This window comes from Canis lupus, chromosome 25, assembly GCF_048164855.1.
Source record: "Canis lupus baileyi chromosome 25, mCanLup2.hap1, whole genome shotgun sequence".
Taxonomy (NCBI): domain Eukaryota; kingdom Metazoa; phylum Chordata; class Mammalia; order Carnivora; family Canidae; genus Canis; species Canis lupus.
Genome location: NC_132862.1, coordinates 14,845,050 through 14,863,106, shown reverse-complemented (window position 1 = coordinate 14,863,106; position 18,057 = coordinate 14,845,050). Strand labels below are relative to the sequence as shown.

Genomic DNA, 18,057 nt, shown 5'->3' with positions numbered 1-18,057 from the left:
TTGTTTCAGACCAACTTCTCCCCTGAGAACAACCAGAAAAAATCTGACAAAATTAAAAATAATCTTTTTAGAGTAACCAGAGAGCTAAAAAGTTATAGATGTGAGGAAACCTGGAGGAAAGAGGAGCCAAAAAGAGGGCCCTGGATTTGAAAAAGAAGCAAACTAAACTGATTTCAGCAATCTCATCAAGTTGAGGAAGACAGTGAAGTTTTTAAAAATCATCAAAGGAGTTATATGCATGTTCACTATATTTCTTCCCACTTGTCAATATGTTTAAGGTTTTTTTTTAATTGAGGGATTTAAAAATACAAAAGCAAAGATTTTAGGTTGAAATTCTAAGAGGCTACACAGGATGAATCAGAAGATCAATCCTTAAGAAGAATGAAGCTCAGCTCAGAGTGAGTCAAATCTTTAATTGAATTAAGATAAACTTTTTCTAGCCTAGTTATCTCTCCAGAAGCAAAAGTAAACCCACTCTGGAGAAATATAAAATCATCCAAAGCCTCAAGTATATGGCTAAATTTTCTTACATAATATTCAGCAATTATTAACAGGCATGAGGACTTCTGCCTCTAGTTCTAATGCAGTCACTTGTAACAGACCAACATTCCAGTGGAGAACCAGAAAAGGTAGTAGATAAAATACAAAAATATGTTTGATATTATTGTAGAGATGCAAAGGCACCCACGAGCTGAAAAGCCCAATTCTAGAGAGAAGGGAAGTTAATTAATGTGACCCCAACTTTTGCTTCGAACAGTGACAAATTAAAAATCAACTTCATATAAAAATGGAGAGAGAAGCAAAGCCAGAAAATCTCAACAACGATGAGCCATACTTTTGAAGACTACACAACCGAACAGAGGTAGGAGCTTAATGAAGTTAGAAAAACTGTCTGAACCCAGACTTCACTAAAATTTCAGGGAAACTAAAGGTGTCAAGGTCCAATTTCATACAAAGTTACCATTAAAAAAAGAGAGATTAGAGAGCAGAATAATTTCTCTACAGGAAATGAAAGAATGCGAAAAGATACAATCAAAAGCCAAACTAAAACTGTAGTATCTCAAGTAGAGCCAAAACACATACTGACATGAAACAATTGCATAAATCAGAATTAGTAACACAGAGAAAGGAGGTGAAATAAATCAAAGAGGAACTAAAGGTAAAATAGATAAAACAGCATCTTAGAACTGAAATAAACTAGTAAGGACACAAGAATAATCACAAGAGATAAAACCTTAACAGAAATTGGAAAGAAATATTTTTGTTTTTAAGAACCAAAAATAAATGGGAAAATAAAAGGAGAGAAAGTATCAAATACTGAGTACAGGCAAACTGGACCCATCATATAATAACAGAAGTTCACAAAGAAGAAAATCATAACAAAGAACAGACAAGTATCAAAAATTGCAATTCATCATCACCTGGCTTAAAGAAAGACAAAACTAGATTTTCTTCAGATTTTTGACAGAAATGTTTTATGACAAAAAAATGAATAACATTTAATATACCTAACAAAAGAAATATAATCAAAAAATTGTATATTCTTCATATTCAAAGGGCACAAATAGTTGTTGACATAATGAAACCACATGAATATTGGTCCCATGAGCTCTTCTAAAAAATCTACTAGAGACTGAGCTTTAGATAACCAAAATTAGTACAGAAATATTGACATATGGAGTGGTGGTGAGCATTACTTATAGAACTAAGACCCCATTGGGGCTAAAAGAGAGAAAATAAAGCATGCAATGTCAACATAATTGATATGATCTGATAATGCTGACAGAATGCAACATTATTCCAACTAAGAAGTGGAAAACCCCCAAAGATCCAGGTGCTAAGCATCAATGGGTACTACACCAAAATAGAGAGAACACAAGACATCATTTGCCTCCTATGGAAAGTTCACACCATCACCAATACATTTGCTAAAAGAACTGAACCTATGTCTGATCAACCTCCTAATACAATTATCAAATTATAGAAATACAGAGAATAGCAAAAGCATGATGAACTGCACCATTAGCATATAGTCAATAAGATCCTGACTGTGGAAATCTATAGGTAAAATGGTCAGTTTCTAAGTTGTAAGAAAAGTTATAAGAAAAACAAAGGAACAGAGGGAAAGCTGTAGACTAAAAGAAACAGAAAATACATACCATTTTTTTTGAAATGTGCATGACTAAACTATAATGCTGAAAAATGCACACTTGGATAATAAAACCATAAACACATGCACACACACGGATCATTACTCTTTGAAAACAGAGTGTGCTCTGTTTGGGAAGGTCGATGAAAAAAAATTCTAGGGTGCTGGCAAAGTTCTATTTCTTGACCTTGTTAATGGTTAGATGGGTGTTTGCCTTCTAATAATTCACCAAGGTTTTTATTTTTTGTATGGTTTTATTTGTTCCCAATAAACAAAAGAGAAAAGTGAATGCCAAATAAGGGCATCTCAAATAAGGGCATCTCCCTGTAAAGAAAACTGAGACAATTATTGACAACATGACTGCAAAACTGCACCAACATAAATTTTAAAGGGAATTCTTCATACAGAATTCAAATGATTATTGAAGGAAACATATAAATGCACAAAGAAATGAAGAGCACCTAATACAGTCAATACATGGAAAATAAAAAAAGAATATTGATGATGTAAAATAATAATAAACTATCCTGTGTGTTTACATCACATACAAAATTAACATTCACAATAATGATACCAAACATGGGAGTAGAGGCAAGTTAAAATGTATTAGGACTAAGCATTTTCTGGAAAACTGTAACAAAATTAACTTATCAGATTCTAAAATATCAAGAAACTTTTATGCACATGTTGAAATATTTAGAGTAACTACTAAAAATAGTAAAAGAACGTAAAACTAACAGCCTAATATTGGGAAAAACAAGTAATGCTAAAAAATTATTGTCAAATCCAAAGAAGAAAAAAAATGAGGGATAAGGAATTTAAGACATGAATAAAATTTAAAAAGTAAAAAAGAAACAGTAAAAGGCAGATTTAAACTGAAATATATTGGCAATCCCACTAATTGTAAATAACCTAACACTTCCAATAAAATAAATATTATTGGTGTAGATTTCTTTTTAAGCCCAAGTGTCTGCTGCTTACTGGAAACACACTTTAAGTACAAAAACACAAGAAAACTAAAAAGTAAATCCAGGAGAGAAAAGACTAAATGTGCAAACATTAAAGAAAAGAAAGCCAGATTAACTATTCAAATATCATGTGAAGTAGAATTTGGGAAATAGTTCCAGATTAACTATTCAAATATCATGTGAAGTAGAATTTGGGAAATAGTTCCAGAGAAAAAGTAAAAGTCCTAAACATCCTGCTTCTGGAAGTAAAGAACTGCCGAAAGAATGACAGGGGTTTATTTATTTATTTATTTATTTATTTAAGTAGACTTTGTCTTTTTTTTTATTAGTTTCTGAGGTATAATGTAGTGATTCATCAGTTGCATATAACATCCAGTGTGCATTACGTCAAGTGCCCTCCTTAGTGTCCATCACCCAGTTATCTGTTTTCCCCTACAACCTCCCCTCCAGTAACCCTCAGTTTTTCTTAGAGTTCATCATCTCTTATGGTTTGCCTCCCTCTCAATTTTCATCTTATTTTATTTTTCCTTCTCTCCTCTATGTTCATCTGTTCTGTTTCTTAAATTCAACATATGCATGAAGTCATATGGTATTTGTCTTTCTCTAACTGACTTATTTCAATCAGCAGAATACACTCTGGCTCCATTCATGTCATTGTAAATGGCAAGATTTCATTCTTTTTTGATATATCACATTTTCCTTATCCATTCATCTGTCAATGGACATCTGGACTCTATCCATATTTTGGGTATTGTGAACATTGCCACTGCAAACACTGAGGTGCATGTACCCCTTTGAATCACTATGTTTGTATCCTTTGGATAAATACATTGTAGTGCAATTGCTGGGTTGTAGGGTAGCTCTATTCCTAACTTTTTGAGGAATTTCTATACTGTTTCCCAGAGTAGCTGCATCAGTTTGCATTCCTATCAACAGTGGAAGAAGTTTCCCCCTTTCTTCACATCCTCGCCAACATCTGTTGTTTCCTGAGTTGTTCATTTTAGCCATTCTAACCAGTGTGAAGTGGTATCTCACTAGTTTTGATTTGTATTTTGACAGTGGCATTTTTTAAAACACACAGAAGCCCACTTGAAGGTGCTCCAATTTGTCAAATTTGTGAAAATTTGAGCTCCCAAATAAACAGTAATATATAAAAATCCATTGAAAAAGAATAAACAGTGAGTCTATGCTTATAAAATAAATTAATAAATTAAAAGTCTAATGAGGAAGGAGATATTTATATACTCTCAAACCCATCTCCCCACACACTCATCAACTACTTTCCTAACATAATTCCCAGAGTCTTCCCCAAAAATATTAACTACAAAAAAGGACTGTAACTTTTTGGTGGAGAAGGCTAGCAGACATTACTTTAATCAAGTGAGCAAAATTAACCTAACCAAAACTGGGACATATCAAATTCCTGTGACACCAGATATGATACAACAAGAAGAGCACACAGTTATCACCTCTGTGATATTTCATCCAAAGTTGCACATGAGAGAAAATATTCCACAAAATCAAAATAAGAGAAATTCTATAATGTAGGGAACATTTCATTTTCAAAAGTGTCAAGGTCAACAAAGGTAAGGAAAGATGAGGGAAGTATTCAAGATCAAAAGAAACCCAAAAAAATGACAACTACTGCAACATGTAATTCTGAATGGAATCCATCTGCTTTAAAACATATTATTGGGACAAATGCTGAAAACTGATCTTATGATTTGATGGTAGTAACATGTCAATGTTAATTCCCTATGTCTCAGTATTATATTATGGCTATGTAGGAGAATATCCTTTGTGCAAAAAAGTATTCAAGGGCTATGGGTCATCATGTTGGCAACTTATTCTCAAATAGTCCAAAGGAAAAACATTTTTATATTTGCAACTTTCTATAAATATAAGATAGTTTCAAAATTTAAAAAAGTTTGAATCTAAAAGTTAACAAAAGTACAACTAAAAAATTGTAGCCTAAAATGCATATAATAGAAAAGACAGATGACTAAAAATAAATGTTTAGAAACAGAATTTAGAAACAGAACAACAAATTAAATCCCCAAAATGTGGGGAAAAGTAACAAAGATTATTGCAATAATCAATAAACTTTAAAAAAACTAAATAAAATAATCAATAAAAGCAAATGTAGATTCTTTGAGAAGACTAATAAAACTGATAAACCTTAACCTTAATCAAGATTGTTAACCTTAATCAAGAGGGAGAAAAGAGAGAAAATGCAAATCATCAATATCAGAAAATAAAAAGAGCATCATTATAAATCATACAGAAATTAAACATAACAGTATATTATAAGAAACTTAGTGCCAATAAATTTGAGAATTTGGGCAAGACTAATTAATTCGTGGAAGAACATAGCATACAAAACTGACAGAAGAGGAAATGGAGATCTTGAGTAAACATACAAGTAAGAAAGGAAATGAATCTGAAGTTAAAATATCCCACAAAGAAATATCTAGGCTAAGAATGCTTTAACAGCAAAATGTTCTAAACATTTTAATTAAGATATGACTTTCACTTTTCATATATTCTCTCAGAGAACAGAAAAAGTGGAAAAATACTTTCAAGCACATTTAATGAAGCCTACCTAACCTAAGTAACAAAATCTGAAGTCTATGACAAGAAAGGAAATTTATAGATCAGTATCACTCATAGCATAAATTCAAAATTCTAATACATATTAGCAAAGCATAGCACATAATATATTTAAAAGGTAAAACATTATGAATCAATGGGTTTTATTCCAGAAATAATATTTATTTTAACTGAAAACCCAATATGTAATTCACCACATTGACAAAATAAAGAAAAATCATACAAGCATCTCAAAAGATGCATACATGAAAACTTGACCCTTAAGCTCAGGAATAAAACAAGGATGCTTCCTAATACCACTTTTATTCAACACTGTACAAGAAGTACTTGTAGTGCAATAAATATCATGATTAGATAGGAAAAAATAAAACTCTAATGTGCAGATCAGCATAATTTATGCAGAAAATTTTAAGACTCTACAAACTATCATTAGTAAATTGAGCAATGTCACTTCAGTTATTACCCAAAAAACAAATTATATTTTATATATCTCAATAAAAAAATGAAAAATACTGTTACATTAAAATAAAAAATATTAAGTTGCTAAAATGAAATCCAACTAAAGATATGCAAGAGTTCTACATAAAAATACTATAACATATTAAAAGAAACTAAAGAAAAATAATTAGAGGGATATCCATTTTCATACATCATAAGGCATACTATTTTACATATTTCAATTCTCTGAACTTGATCTACAGTTTCAACACAATCTCAGATCTCAGTGTGTCTCTGTGTGTGTGCATGCTCATGTGCATATGTATGTATGAAGTAGGAAATAAATTCCAAAATTTCTGTAGAAAGGTAAAGACCTAAGAATATCCTAGAGCAGGGTTCAGAAAATTACGGCCCCTGAGCCAAATCTGGCCTGCTGCCTGTTTCATAAATTAAGATTCATTGAAGCATAGCCATAATCAAGCATTCATGTATTGTCCATGGCTGCTTTCATGCTACATTGGCTAGAGAGACCATAGGGCCATCTAGCCTAAAATATTTATGAATCTCTTATTTATATCTGGTCCTTTACAAGAAAAAAAAAATGCTAACCCTTGGCATTGAAAATCTTGGGGAAAAAAAAAAAACTACAAAGCACCAACAACCAGATTTAGTTATTAAAACAAAGTATACCATAATAGAAATCAAAAACGGCCCTCACATATAGTCATTTCATTTATGATAATGGTGATATGATTGCACAGTAGGAAAAGGAAATCTCTTTAATAAATGCTCCTGGGTCAATTAGATACCACATGGAATCAAAGTAAATTTTACTTCAAGCCATATCCAAAAATTAATCTCAGAGGAAGTATAAATCTAAATATGAAAGTTAAAACAATAAAACTTCTAGAATATAACATTGAGGAACATCTTCATGGCCTTCAAATAAGAAAGTATTCTAAAACAAAACAAAAGCACAGCTCATAAAGGAATACACTACTATGGTGACCTAAATTAAGAACTTCTGGGATGCCTGGGTGGCTCAGCGGTTGAGTGCCTGCCTTCGGCCCAGGGCGTAATCCTGGAATCCCAAGATCGAGTCTCACATCAGGCTCCCTGCATGGAGCCTGCGTCTCTCTCTAACCATGTCTCTGCCTCTCTCTCTCTCTCTCTCTCTCTCTGCGTGTCTTTCATGAATAAATAAATAAAATATATTTTTTAAAAAAGAACTTCTGTTCACCAAAATACAGAGCTCAGAGAGTAAAAAACAATGCTACAAAAGGAGACATTTGCCAGACTTATTAGCAACAAAAATTCCTATCCTAAAGATATAAATAACTCCCAAAAATCAATAATTGGAAAAACAGCTGAGCATGCCCATCATAAAAGATAGCCAAATGATCACTAGGCCTACTAAACGATGCTCAGTCAGATAGCAGGAAGTTAAAATCCAAACAAGATACCTTTGCACACTAACCAGAATGGAAACATTTAAAAAAAAAACTTAACAATAGAAAGCATTAACAAGAATGCTCCGCCATAAGAATGGCAGATGGAAAATGATTTGGCGGTATGTACTGAAAATGAAAATATGCACACCAATGGAAGCATCACAATCCCTGATTTCAAACTATATTACCAAGTTAGTAATCAAAACAGTATAGTACTGGCATAAAAACAGATACAAAACCCAATAGATCAGAATAAAGAGCCCAGAAATCAACCTATGTGTATCAATTAATTTACAACAAAGGAGCCAAGAATAAACAATGCGGAAAGAATTGTCTCTCCAATAAACCATGGGAAAACTGGACCGTCAAATGCAAGAGAATGAAACTCTTATACTATATGCAAAAACTAATCCAAAATAGATTAAAGACTTGAATGTAAGACCCGAAACCATAAGATTCTTAGAAGAAAACAGAGGCAGTAAGCAACCTGACACAGGTCTTGGTGATAATTTTTTCAACCAAACAAAAAATCGAAAATAAACAAATGAGAATGCATCAAACTTAAAAGTTTCTGCACAGCAAAGGAAGCCATCAAGAAATTGAAAGGACAACCTACTGAATAGGAGAAAATGTTTACAAATCATATACCTGATAAGTGACTAGGATCCAAAACATATAAAGAACTCATTTAACTCAATAGTAAAGAAGAAAAAAAATTAATCCAATTAAAAAATAGGCAGAGGATCTATCTAAACAGACATTTTTTTCCAAAGACACACAGATGGCCAATAGGTGCAAAAAAAGGCACCCAACAACACTAACCCATCAGGGAGATGCAAATAAAAACTACAGCGAGTATCACTTTACACCTGTCAGAATGGTCTTATCAAAAAATTAAGAAATTGCTAGTATTGGGGAGGACGTGGATAAGAGGGGAACCCTTGTGCATCTTGGTAGGACTGTAAACTAGTGCAGTCACTATGGAAAACAATATGTAAGATCCTCAAGAAATTAAAAACAGAACTACCATATGATGCAGCAATTTTATTTCTGGGTATTTACCCAAAGAAAACAAAGATACTAACTCAAAAAGATATGTTCATTGCAGCATTATTTACAATAGCCAAGATATGAAAACAACATAAGTGTCCATCAATGAATGAAGGGATAAAGAAGTGACATCTCTATATATATATTCTATATCTAACATTATACTATTCTACATATAATAGTATATATCTCTATATATATAATATTCTAATTTATATGTATTAGAATGTTATTCAGCCATAAAAAATAAGGAAATCATGCCATTTGTGGCAACATGAATACCATGAGGGCATTATGTTAAGTTAAATAAGCCAACGACAAATATTCTATGATCTCACTTATATGTAGAATACTTTTTAAATAAACTTTAAAAGCTCATAGGTATTATGCTGAGTGAAAGATGTCAATTGGAGGAGGACAATCATCATATGGTTTCACTCATACGTGGAATATAAGAAATAGTGAAAGGGATTACAAGGGAAGGGAAGAGAACTGAGTGAGAAAAATTAGAGAGGGAGACAAACCATGAGAGACTTCTGACTCTGGGAAACAAAGAGTTGTAGAAGGGGAGAAGGATGGGGGATGGGGTAAACTGGGTACTGGGCACTCAGGGGGGCACTTGATGGGATGAGCACTGGGTGCTACACTGTATGTTGGCAAACTGAACTTAAATTTTAAAAATGTAAAAAAAAAATTAATTAATTAAAATTTTTAAAAAACACTCATAGATACAGAGAACACATTGGTGGTTGCTGCCAGAGGCAAGGGTGGGGTGTGAAAAAATATGAGTGGGGATCCCTGGGTGGCGCAGCGGTTTAGCGCCTGCCTTTGGCCCAGGGCGCGATCCTGGAGACCCAGGATCGAATCCCACGTCGGGCTCCCGGTGCATGGAGCCTGCTTCTCCCTCTGCCTGTGTCTCTGCCTCTCTCTCTCTCTGTGACTATCATAAGTAAATAAATAAAAAATAAAAAAAAAATAAAAAAAAAATATGAGTGAAGGAGGTCAAAAGGTACCAACTTCAGTTACAAAATAAATAGATCATGGGATATAATGCACAGCATGGTGACTACAGTTAGTAACAAAATAATGTGTGTATTTGAAAGTTGCTAAAAGAGTAAATCTTAAAAATTCCTATCACAAGGGAAAAAATTGTAGCTATATGTGGTGACAGATGTTAATGAGATTTATCGTGGTAATCATTTCACAATATATATAAAAATAGAATTATTATGCTATACCTTAAACTAATATAATGTTATATGTCAATTATATCTAAATTTTTAAAAAATGAAAATATATATAACCTATGGCTTAGAAATTTTACTCCTACATATACAAACAATAAGAATAATAAATATAGGTCAGCCCGGGTGGCTCAGTGGTTTAGCACTGCCTTCAGCTCAGGGTGTGATCCTGGAGACCCAGGATCGAGTCCCACGTCAGGCTCCCTGCATGGAGCATTCTTCTCCCTCTGCCTGCGTCTCTGACTCACTCACTCTCTCTCTCTCTCTCTCTCTCCCTCTCTGTGTGTGCGTCTCTCATGAATAAATAAATAAAATCTTAAAAAAAAAAAAAAAGAAGAAGAAATATATAAATAGGGATGCCTGGGTGGCTCCGTGGTTGAGCATCTGCCTTTGGCTCAGGGCATGATCCCAGCCTCCAGGGATTGATTGAGTCCCACATCAGGCTCCCCACAGGGAGCCTACTTTTCCCTCTGCCTATGTCTCTGCTTCTCTCTGTGTGTCTCTCATGAATAAATAAATAAACAGCTTTTTAAAAAAAAGAGAGAAGCACAAGAATGTTCTAATCAGTTAATCATAATATGCAACAACTGGGAACGACCCAAATGTCTATCCAGAGTAGAATGGATAAATAAATTGGGGTATATTCATAAAATAGAAAAACATACGGCAAAAAATAAAACCAAAGTATTTATTACCACATGCATGGAAAGACTATCAAAGCATAATTGTGAGTTAAAGAAACTAGACACAAATAAATATATACTATGTCATTCTATTTATATAAGGCGTAAGAATGGAAAAAATTACTCTATAGTGTTAGAAGCCAAGATAGTGGTTTAATTTGGGAGAAGAGAAGGACACAATCAGAATTGCTGGATTACTAGAAGGTTCTATTTATTGATCTAGGTGGTGGTTACATTATGTATTCACATTTAATAAATTATTGTGTTGTATTCTTTTCCCCCTTATTTGGGTGTGTTTTAATTTCAATAAAAAGGTATATTAAAAACAGAACAGAAATTCAGCCATAATAAAAAGGGAATTAATTCTGCCATTTGCAAAACAACATAGATGAAATTTAAGGGCATTATCCTAAGTGAAATAAGTCAGTCAGAAAAAGATAAATACTATGTGATCTCAGTTACATGTGGAATCTAAAAAAACTAAACTCATAGAAACAGGTGAGATTTGCAGTGGCCAGGGGAAGCAGGAATGGACAAAAGTGGTCTAAGGGGTACAGAGTTCCAGTCATAAAATGAATAAGTTTTGAAAATGTGATGTACAACATAGTGACTGTAGTTAATAATACTATATTAAATATCTGAAAGCTGCTAAGAGAATAGATTTTTAAAGTTCTCATCACAACACACACACACAAATATATAGATGATAGATGATAGATAGATGATAGATGGGTTAACTCATTTTAGTAATCATTTTGCAATATATACATATATCTAATTACTACATTGTACATTCTAAACTTATATAATGTTACACATCAATTATATCTCAATAATCTCTTTCCTGAAAAAAATAATTCAAGAGACCAAAATTATTCTGGATTTGTTTTTCAAGTAATAACCAGCAAAATTCTATTGGAAGTATGATTCTCATTCAATTAGTCACAGTATATTCATAGAGTTAAAAGACTTTAACTGAGTCATATAAAGAAAGGACAACTTAAATTAAGCCACAGCTTCTAATCATCTGTAGCCAGGAATATTTGTAAAACTACTTCATGTCCTTTTCTAAACAAAGAGACTTCAAGGCTCAAAGATCTCTTTCCAAAACTAGTATGTCTGACTTTGGGAACGCAAATGTATAGAGTATTTTCCTGAGGGGCACACAAAATATTTTTGCTAAAATAGTAATGCCTTAAGACTGACTACATGTATCAGAGAAGATTTTGGTATTACAAAATTCTTTCAACCACAGGCCACACAAGTGTTCCTGTAAGAGAACTTCAAATGTCTTCTGTTACAATCGCCTCACTGAATTGCAGTGAAGTCAAGATATATATTGTGAGAATCCTTTAAATGTCTATGAGAAGAATATAATCTCTGCAGATTGAATGTTTCACAGTATTCAGTCATTAGGATATTTCTTTTAAAAAAGAGAAAAGCAAACTAAACAAAACAGACATGTTCATTTGCTCTGCATCATGAATCCTATATGGGAAGGCAGTGTCATATAGGACCCTCCTCCGAGGCTGAGCAACAGTGCCTGCCTAAAGATTGTGGGGAGTTTTCTGTCCTGTATCAATAACCTTAGATGGTTCACTCTAGTATTCCTATAAGACAAAAAAGGAGAGAATGAAATCAGTGCCCCTTAAGCTTCAAGGACTGTATATATTTTACATGGATGCTGTTTAATTCAAGTTCCAAAATATGTAGTTAAAAGTCATGATAAGGAGCTGCAGAACAAATCCTGGGCTCTCATAACTAGTTAGTATACCACACAAATGTTCTCATTTGAAAAACGTGACCTTCATACCAAATGACCTTCTTCCAACTCCTAATTTTGAAACCATGAGAGTTAAGTGTGTGCCTAAATTTGAGGGTCTCCTCAAATTTATCCTTCCAACAAATATTAACTGGCACCTTCTAAGAACAAAGCCCTATCTTAAATGCTATAGTGCAGGAGGTTGACCTTAACGGAGCACTAAGTTAAGGGAATAAGTTCACAAAAAAGACCTTGATGTGTGTTGAATGATATAAAGTAGAAAGTGACAAGGACTATGAGAAAGATATAGAAATTATAGGATTTTAATGGTGCAAGGTGGAAGTTCTAGTCGCGAAACAGAAAAGTCTGAGAGGTAAGGTACCATTTAAGCTGGACTGTGAACAATATTCTCATCCTTTCTGAATATGTTTGTGTGTTTATATATTATACATATATGATTCAGTATGGAGAGGAATGGCTCAGAAGCAGAGACAATGTCAAACTATAGTAATCAACAGGTGGCAGTAGATTTACCGTCAAACCATGATCGCTGTGAATTATATAAACTTCACTTTCCTTTTTGTCATCACATACTAACTTAGAGAATCTAAAACCAACTCTATAATTCTCAATGTTTAAGAGTAATTCACAAAATAGAGTGCCTATGGACAACTAAAATTTAACTCAAATAAGTTAATTGCAACATTTTCAGAACCTCTCAAAGTGAAGTGCGCATCCTCAGGGATAATACTTTCCCATTTCCACTTGCCACTAAGAGGTTTTCATATTTTCATGATTTGTGGCACTTAAGCATCATTTTTAGCACCAAAATTGTTAGGCACTGAAATATAATTTTAGTTTTAAAAGATCAATTACTTCAAGAGCTTTTGATAATTCACAATCATTAGAATTTATAGAAGACATGCAGGTAATTCTAACAGTGTCAGATATAATTTTAAAATTGCAGATTTCAACAGATCAATTTTAAATATTTTTTTCTACCTCTTCATTTGGAGCCTTTGTTTCAACACAGTTTCAGCTCTTTTTTCTTTTTTTTTATTACTTCTTACTATCTAAAGGTAATTTATCCCAGAACATAAAATCATATAGCTAGTTACCACATACTTGTCCAGAATACAACTAAATTCAAACACAAAGACAACCAACCACTCTATTACTGACATAGTGTTGAAACCTAAATCAGTGCAGTGGTAGTGTAGACACACAGGAGTTGCTGGTGACATTCTCCAAATATATTAGATGCTCCTTGAGGAAGAATACTGTCTGCTTTAAAACATTTTCCACCACTACAGCTACATAACAGGCACCCCAAAAAATGTCAAATTGATAAATGGGTGGATATATTTAAAGCTATTAATAAAGCATTAATAATACTGTTTTACTTGTCTGATTCCAAATATCCTGAGCGTAGTTACCAGAGTGGTTTTTTTGCTGTTATCTTGTAAAATAATGTTCAATACTTGAAAAATAGTTGGAAGAGCTGATAAAACAACTAGAAAACTCTTTTGAACTCTATAGACTCATAAAAAAGCAGGTTGTAAGGAAATTAGGAGTTATTGAGTCCAATTTCACTCCTGATTAATTAGTCTGGCTCCTGTTTGGATACTTTCAGAAACAGGACATCCTGGAACAGCACACAGTTCCAGGAAACCCATTCCACCATGGAATATGCTAAATGTTACAAAGGTCTTCCTCACAGTGGATAAAACAACATCTCTTTATCTCTTCATCCTCTCAGCCACATTTTTTGTTTCCTCCTTTTTTGTTTCAATATCAAGTGAGTGTACTCCCGTTTCTAACTGAAAATACCGTTAAGAGTTTGAAGACATTTATTATGACTAGTCAGAGTCTTTGCATTTTTTTAGATTCAACATTCCTTTATTCATGTGGGATAGCTTCTATCCCTCCCTTCAAGATGCTAGCCCTCCTAAAATACATGGTTGGCGTTTTGATGGTCTTCAAGAACTAAACAAGTCACACTGCAGATCTGCTCACACCAGAGCAAAATACAATAGCATTTGATTGAATCACATGAAACTGCCAACACTCAACCATTTTTGACCTACAAAAATGACAATTTCATGTAGTTCAACATAATAGCATTATCTCCTTTGATGTAAGCACTGCACATCCATCAATGCATCCTCAGATTGCATTAGCTTTTTAGCAGCTGTGTAACACCACTGCTTCATATTAGGTTTGAGGCCAAGTAAATCCCATAGGTCATTTTCCCATCAACTGCTGGGCTTGTGCAATGAATTTTACAGAATTTTATAATGCAGGAATTTACTTACCTGACTAATTTTGTTATCCTTGTACAAGTTTTTTGATGTCTTAGAGTCCCACTCTGACCTTAATCATATTATGTTTCCTGTGTGCCAGACACTGTTATCAGAGGGTTCATACTGGATCTTTACAACCACTATATGAGCTAAAATCATATCATTGCTCACACCGCAGATGAGGAAACAGACACTGAGAGGTCGAGTGCATTCCCTTAACTACTACATCACTTGTCTCAAAATAAGGAAACTGTCGGCTTGATAGGATGAGCACTGGTTGTTACACTCTGTGTTGGCAAACTGAATCTAAATAAAAATAAGTTTTTTAAAAATAAGGAAATTGTCAGGAACCTGGGTGGCTCAGTGGATGAGCATCAGCCTTTGGCTCAGGGTGTGGTCCTGGGGTCCCTGGATGGAGTCCTGCATCAGGCTCCTGCAGGCTACTTCTCCCTCTGCCCATGTCTCTGCCTCTCTCTGTGTGTCTATCATGAATAAATAAATAAAGCCTTTAAAGAAAACTAAAGAAACTGTCTTTCTCAAATGGTTTTGTGGTGATTTAACAATATATATAATGTGTTTAATTTTTTTCACACCTATCTATCCTTCATCCAGCAAGCACAATTAGCTGCTAAATACAATGGATTTAGCTCCTAAATGCTTGTCTCTTACATCTGGCACTTTCTTTCTATTCTTCCAGACTATGCTCCAGTTTTTAACACTTTTAATTCTTTTGAAATGCTGTCTATTGAAATTGCCTCTTAACTGGTTTCTCTTCATCTTCATCCATCTGTTCCTATCCACACTATAACTCTGGGTCCTATTTCTCATCACTTTCTCAATTTCTACTTTGTTTTTATACCCTCTTTGAGTATTATTCTCCCTTACTAGCTCTTTTTACTCCTTCAAGGAGAAAAAAAAATAAACAAGCAGAATATTGTTTTCTGTTTTATTATTATGCTGTTTTCCCTAACAATAGGCCTTCTTTCCTATATCACTCAGAGGCAAGCTTAAATAAGTAAGAATAAAGCCCAAAAATCAATTTACAGAATTTCCTTCCATTAATAAAACCAGAATGTGAATGTTGGGATCAGATCAGAATTCTGCAAAGCAAGGTGATCTAACAGCAATAGCTCTGGAGCCAGATGGTTGGGGTTAAAATCCCCAAGTGATAACTGGGTAACTTTCATCCTGTCACTTAAGCTTTCTGTGCTTCAGTTTCCTCAGGTAAAAAAAGGATTGCAATAGCATCTTCTCTTAAGGTTATTGTGCAAACAAGAAATTAGTCAATATGCCTAAAAGGCTGAGAATAGTAGTTAGTCATTATGATCATCAAAGATCTTGTGTAGGTGATAGGAAAACCTCATCACTAGGGATCTGTGTTGGTCCAGAGGCCTGGTCCAGTACCTTATGAATATTTATCTCAGTTCCTGTATTGGTCCCTCAAGTAATGTTATTTTCTAAACACTTCTAGCAAGTGTCCATTCCCAGCTAGCCTGACCCCTATGGTCAGTCAGGAGTTGCACTGGATTGCCCCAGGGCTTACAGAAAGGGAATTTTAGAGCAAATGACAAGAGACACCATATCGTTTTGAAAAATAATCAAAGGAATAATTAGAGAAACAAGAGAGAGGAGTATGGACTCAAGAGAATGTTCTAACAGAGAGGACAAAAGATAACATAGGTCTGGGTGAAAGAGGTGGCTCATTTGAGACTTTTTTTTTTTAACCAAAGATAATTCACACCCCTGGAAAACTGATCAATAAGGAAGGTAAGGGAAAAAAGTCAAGGATGACTGCAAAAGTCGCAGTTTGGTATTTTGACTGGTGATATTATTAGCTATACGTGGAACAAAGAAGCAACAGCCATAGGGTAGAGCTGAGTTTACATTCGGATATGTCGAATTTGACATAAAGCTCAAATAACCATATGGAAATGTCTAGAAGCAATTAAATATGGGAAACTGGTACTCAGTATCCCACTGACCCATTATCAGTAGGGACAATTTTTGAATTGGTTTACTCTGCCGGTTTTGAGAATAAATTACAATGACCTATTCTTACCTCTATCTCACAGTTGAGACACACTGGTAAGATGGCTGGCTGCAAAGCAATCTATGGCAACAAATAGCACAAATCTCACTGGGGAAATCTCACCAGAAACTGTAACCTCATTAAAACAATGTACTAACTTCCTGGGATAACCAGCAACTACAAGCAGATAGAAATACCTCCTATTTTAATATGTCTCCCTCCCCTTTGGTAATCATCCTTCCATTTGAAGAACATGGAGATATTCTAGAATATAAATTAACTGAAATAACGGTTCTGCCTCCTTGCTTTTATTTCTTTTATTTCATTAAACAAAATATGCTTGTATTAGGAAACTACGTTTCTACTTTATTTTCAAATAATAAGTTACTAACTGGCAAAATTCAGGTGATAGTTGATATCAAGTACCACACTTAAAACCCTTTAAAGCAATATTTTGGGATGCCTGGGTGGCTCAGTGGTTGAGCTTCTACCTTCAGCTCAGAGTGTGATCCCAGAGTCCCGGGATCAAGTCCCACATCAGGCTCCCTGCATGAAGCCTGCTTCTCCCTCTACCTGTGTCTCTGCCTCTCTCTGTGTGTCTCTCATGAATAATAAATAAAATCTCTTAAAAAAACACAATATTTCATAAAAATCAGCAGTTGACCTCTAAAAGTGAGACTAAGTCTAGACTTCAATTTTGTAAGGATTGCAACACATCAAATTTACTTTAGACTGAGGAAAATACAAGTTTCAAGGCCAAAATATTCTAAAGGAAGGTCATAAATCATACAAACATTGAGGATTATTAAAAACAAACACAAAGATTACTTTCATAAACTAAAAAAAATGCAATCTTTGTGTTGAAGAAGACTAAAAATCATGGAAGTACCATCCTGACCAAACTGTAACTTATACCATATTTTCCAGCACAATGATATTTTAAAAATTTTTAATGCTTACCTCTCTCCATTCTTTATTTCCAACTCCTTGTACATATAAGACACAAACTACAAAAGATCAAAAAGTAAATATATGAATATCTTTTTATAAATATATGAATGGATACAATTTATTTTTCAGCTGTCTAAAAGCGACATCAAAATGATTTCCTAATTCCTAGCCTTACTCTTGTAAGAAAATCACTAGTAAAACATGAAATAACTAAAAAATTTGTAAAGAAACAAAAAATTACATCAGATCTTTAGAGCCTAACATGTATAGACCTAGGCACGAAAACATATGATAATTATTTGCTAATTTCTTCATCTACATTATGCTACAGATATATATATAAACTTTTTAACTATAATTTAACTGTTTGAAATATTTCAATATGCAATTAGACATAAGTCAATCTCTTCCTAAGATAT

The 18,057-nt window shown here is 33.7% G+C and overlaps 1 protein-coding gene across 3 annotated transcripts in view; it reads right to left on the bottom strand.

Moving 5' to 3' along the window:
* CPNE8 (copine 8) overlaps positions 1-18,057 on the bottom strand; it is a 316,677-nt gene that overhangs the window by 264,502 nt on the left and 34,118 nt on the right. For all 3 annotated transcript variants that reach the window (XM_072798389.1, XM_072798390.1, XM_072798388.1), the window contains exon 3: positions 17,648-17,694. In XM_072798389.1, coding sequence (XP_072654490.1) covers positions 17,648-17,694 — 47 coding nt within the window. The remainder of the gene's footprint in view (positions 1-17,647; positions 17,695-18,057) is intronic.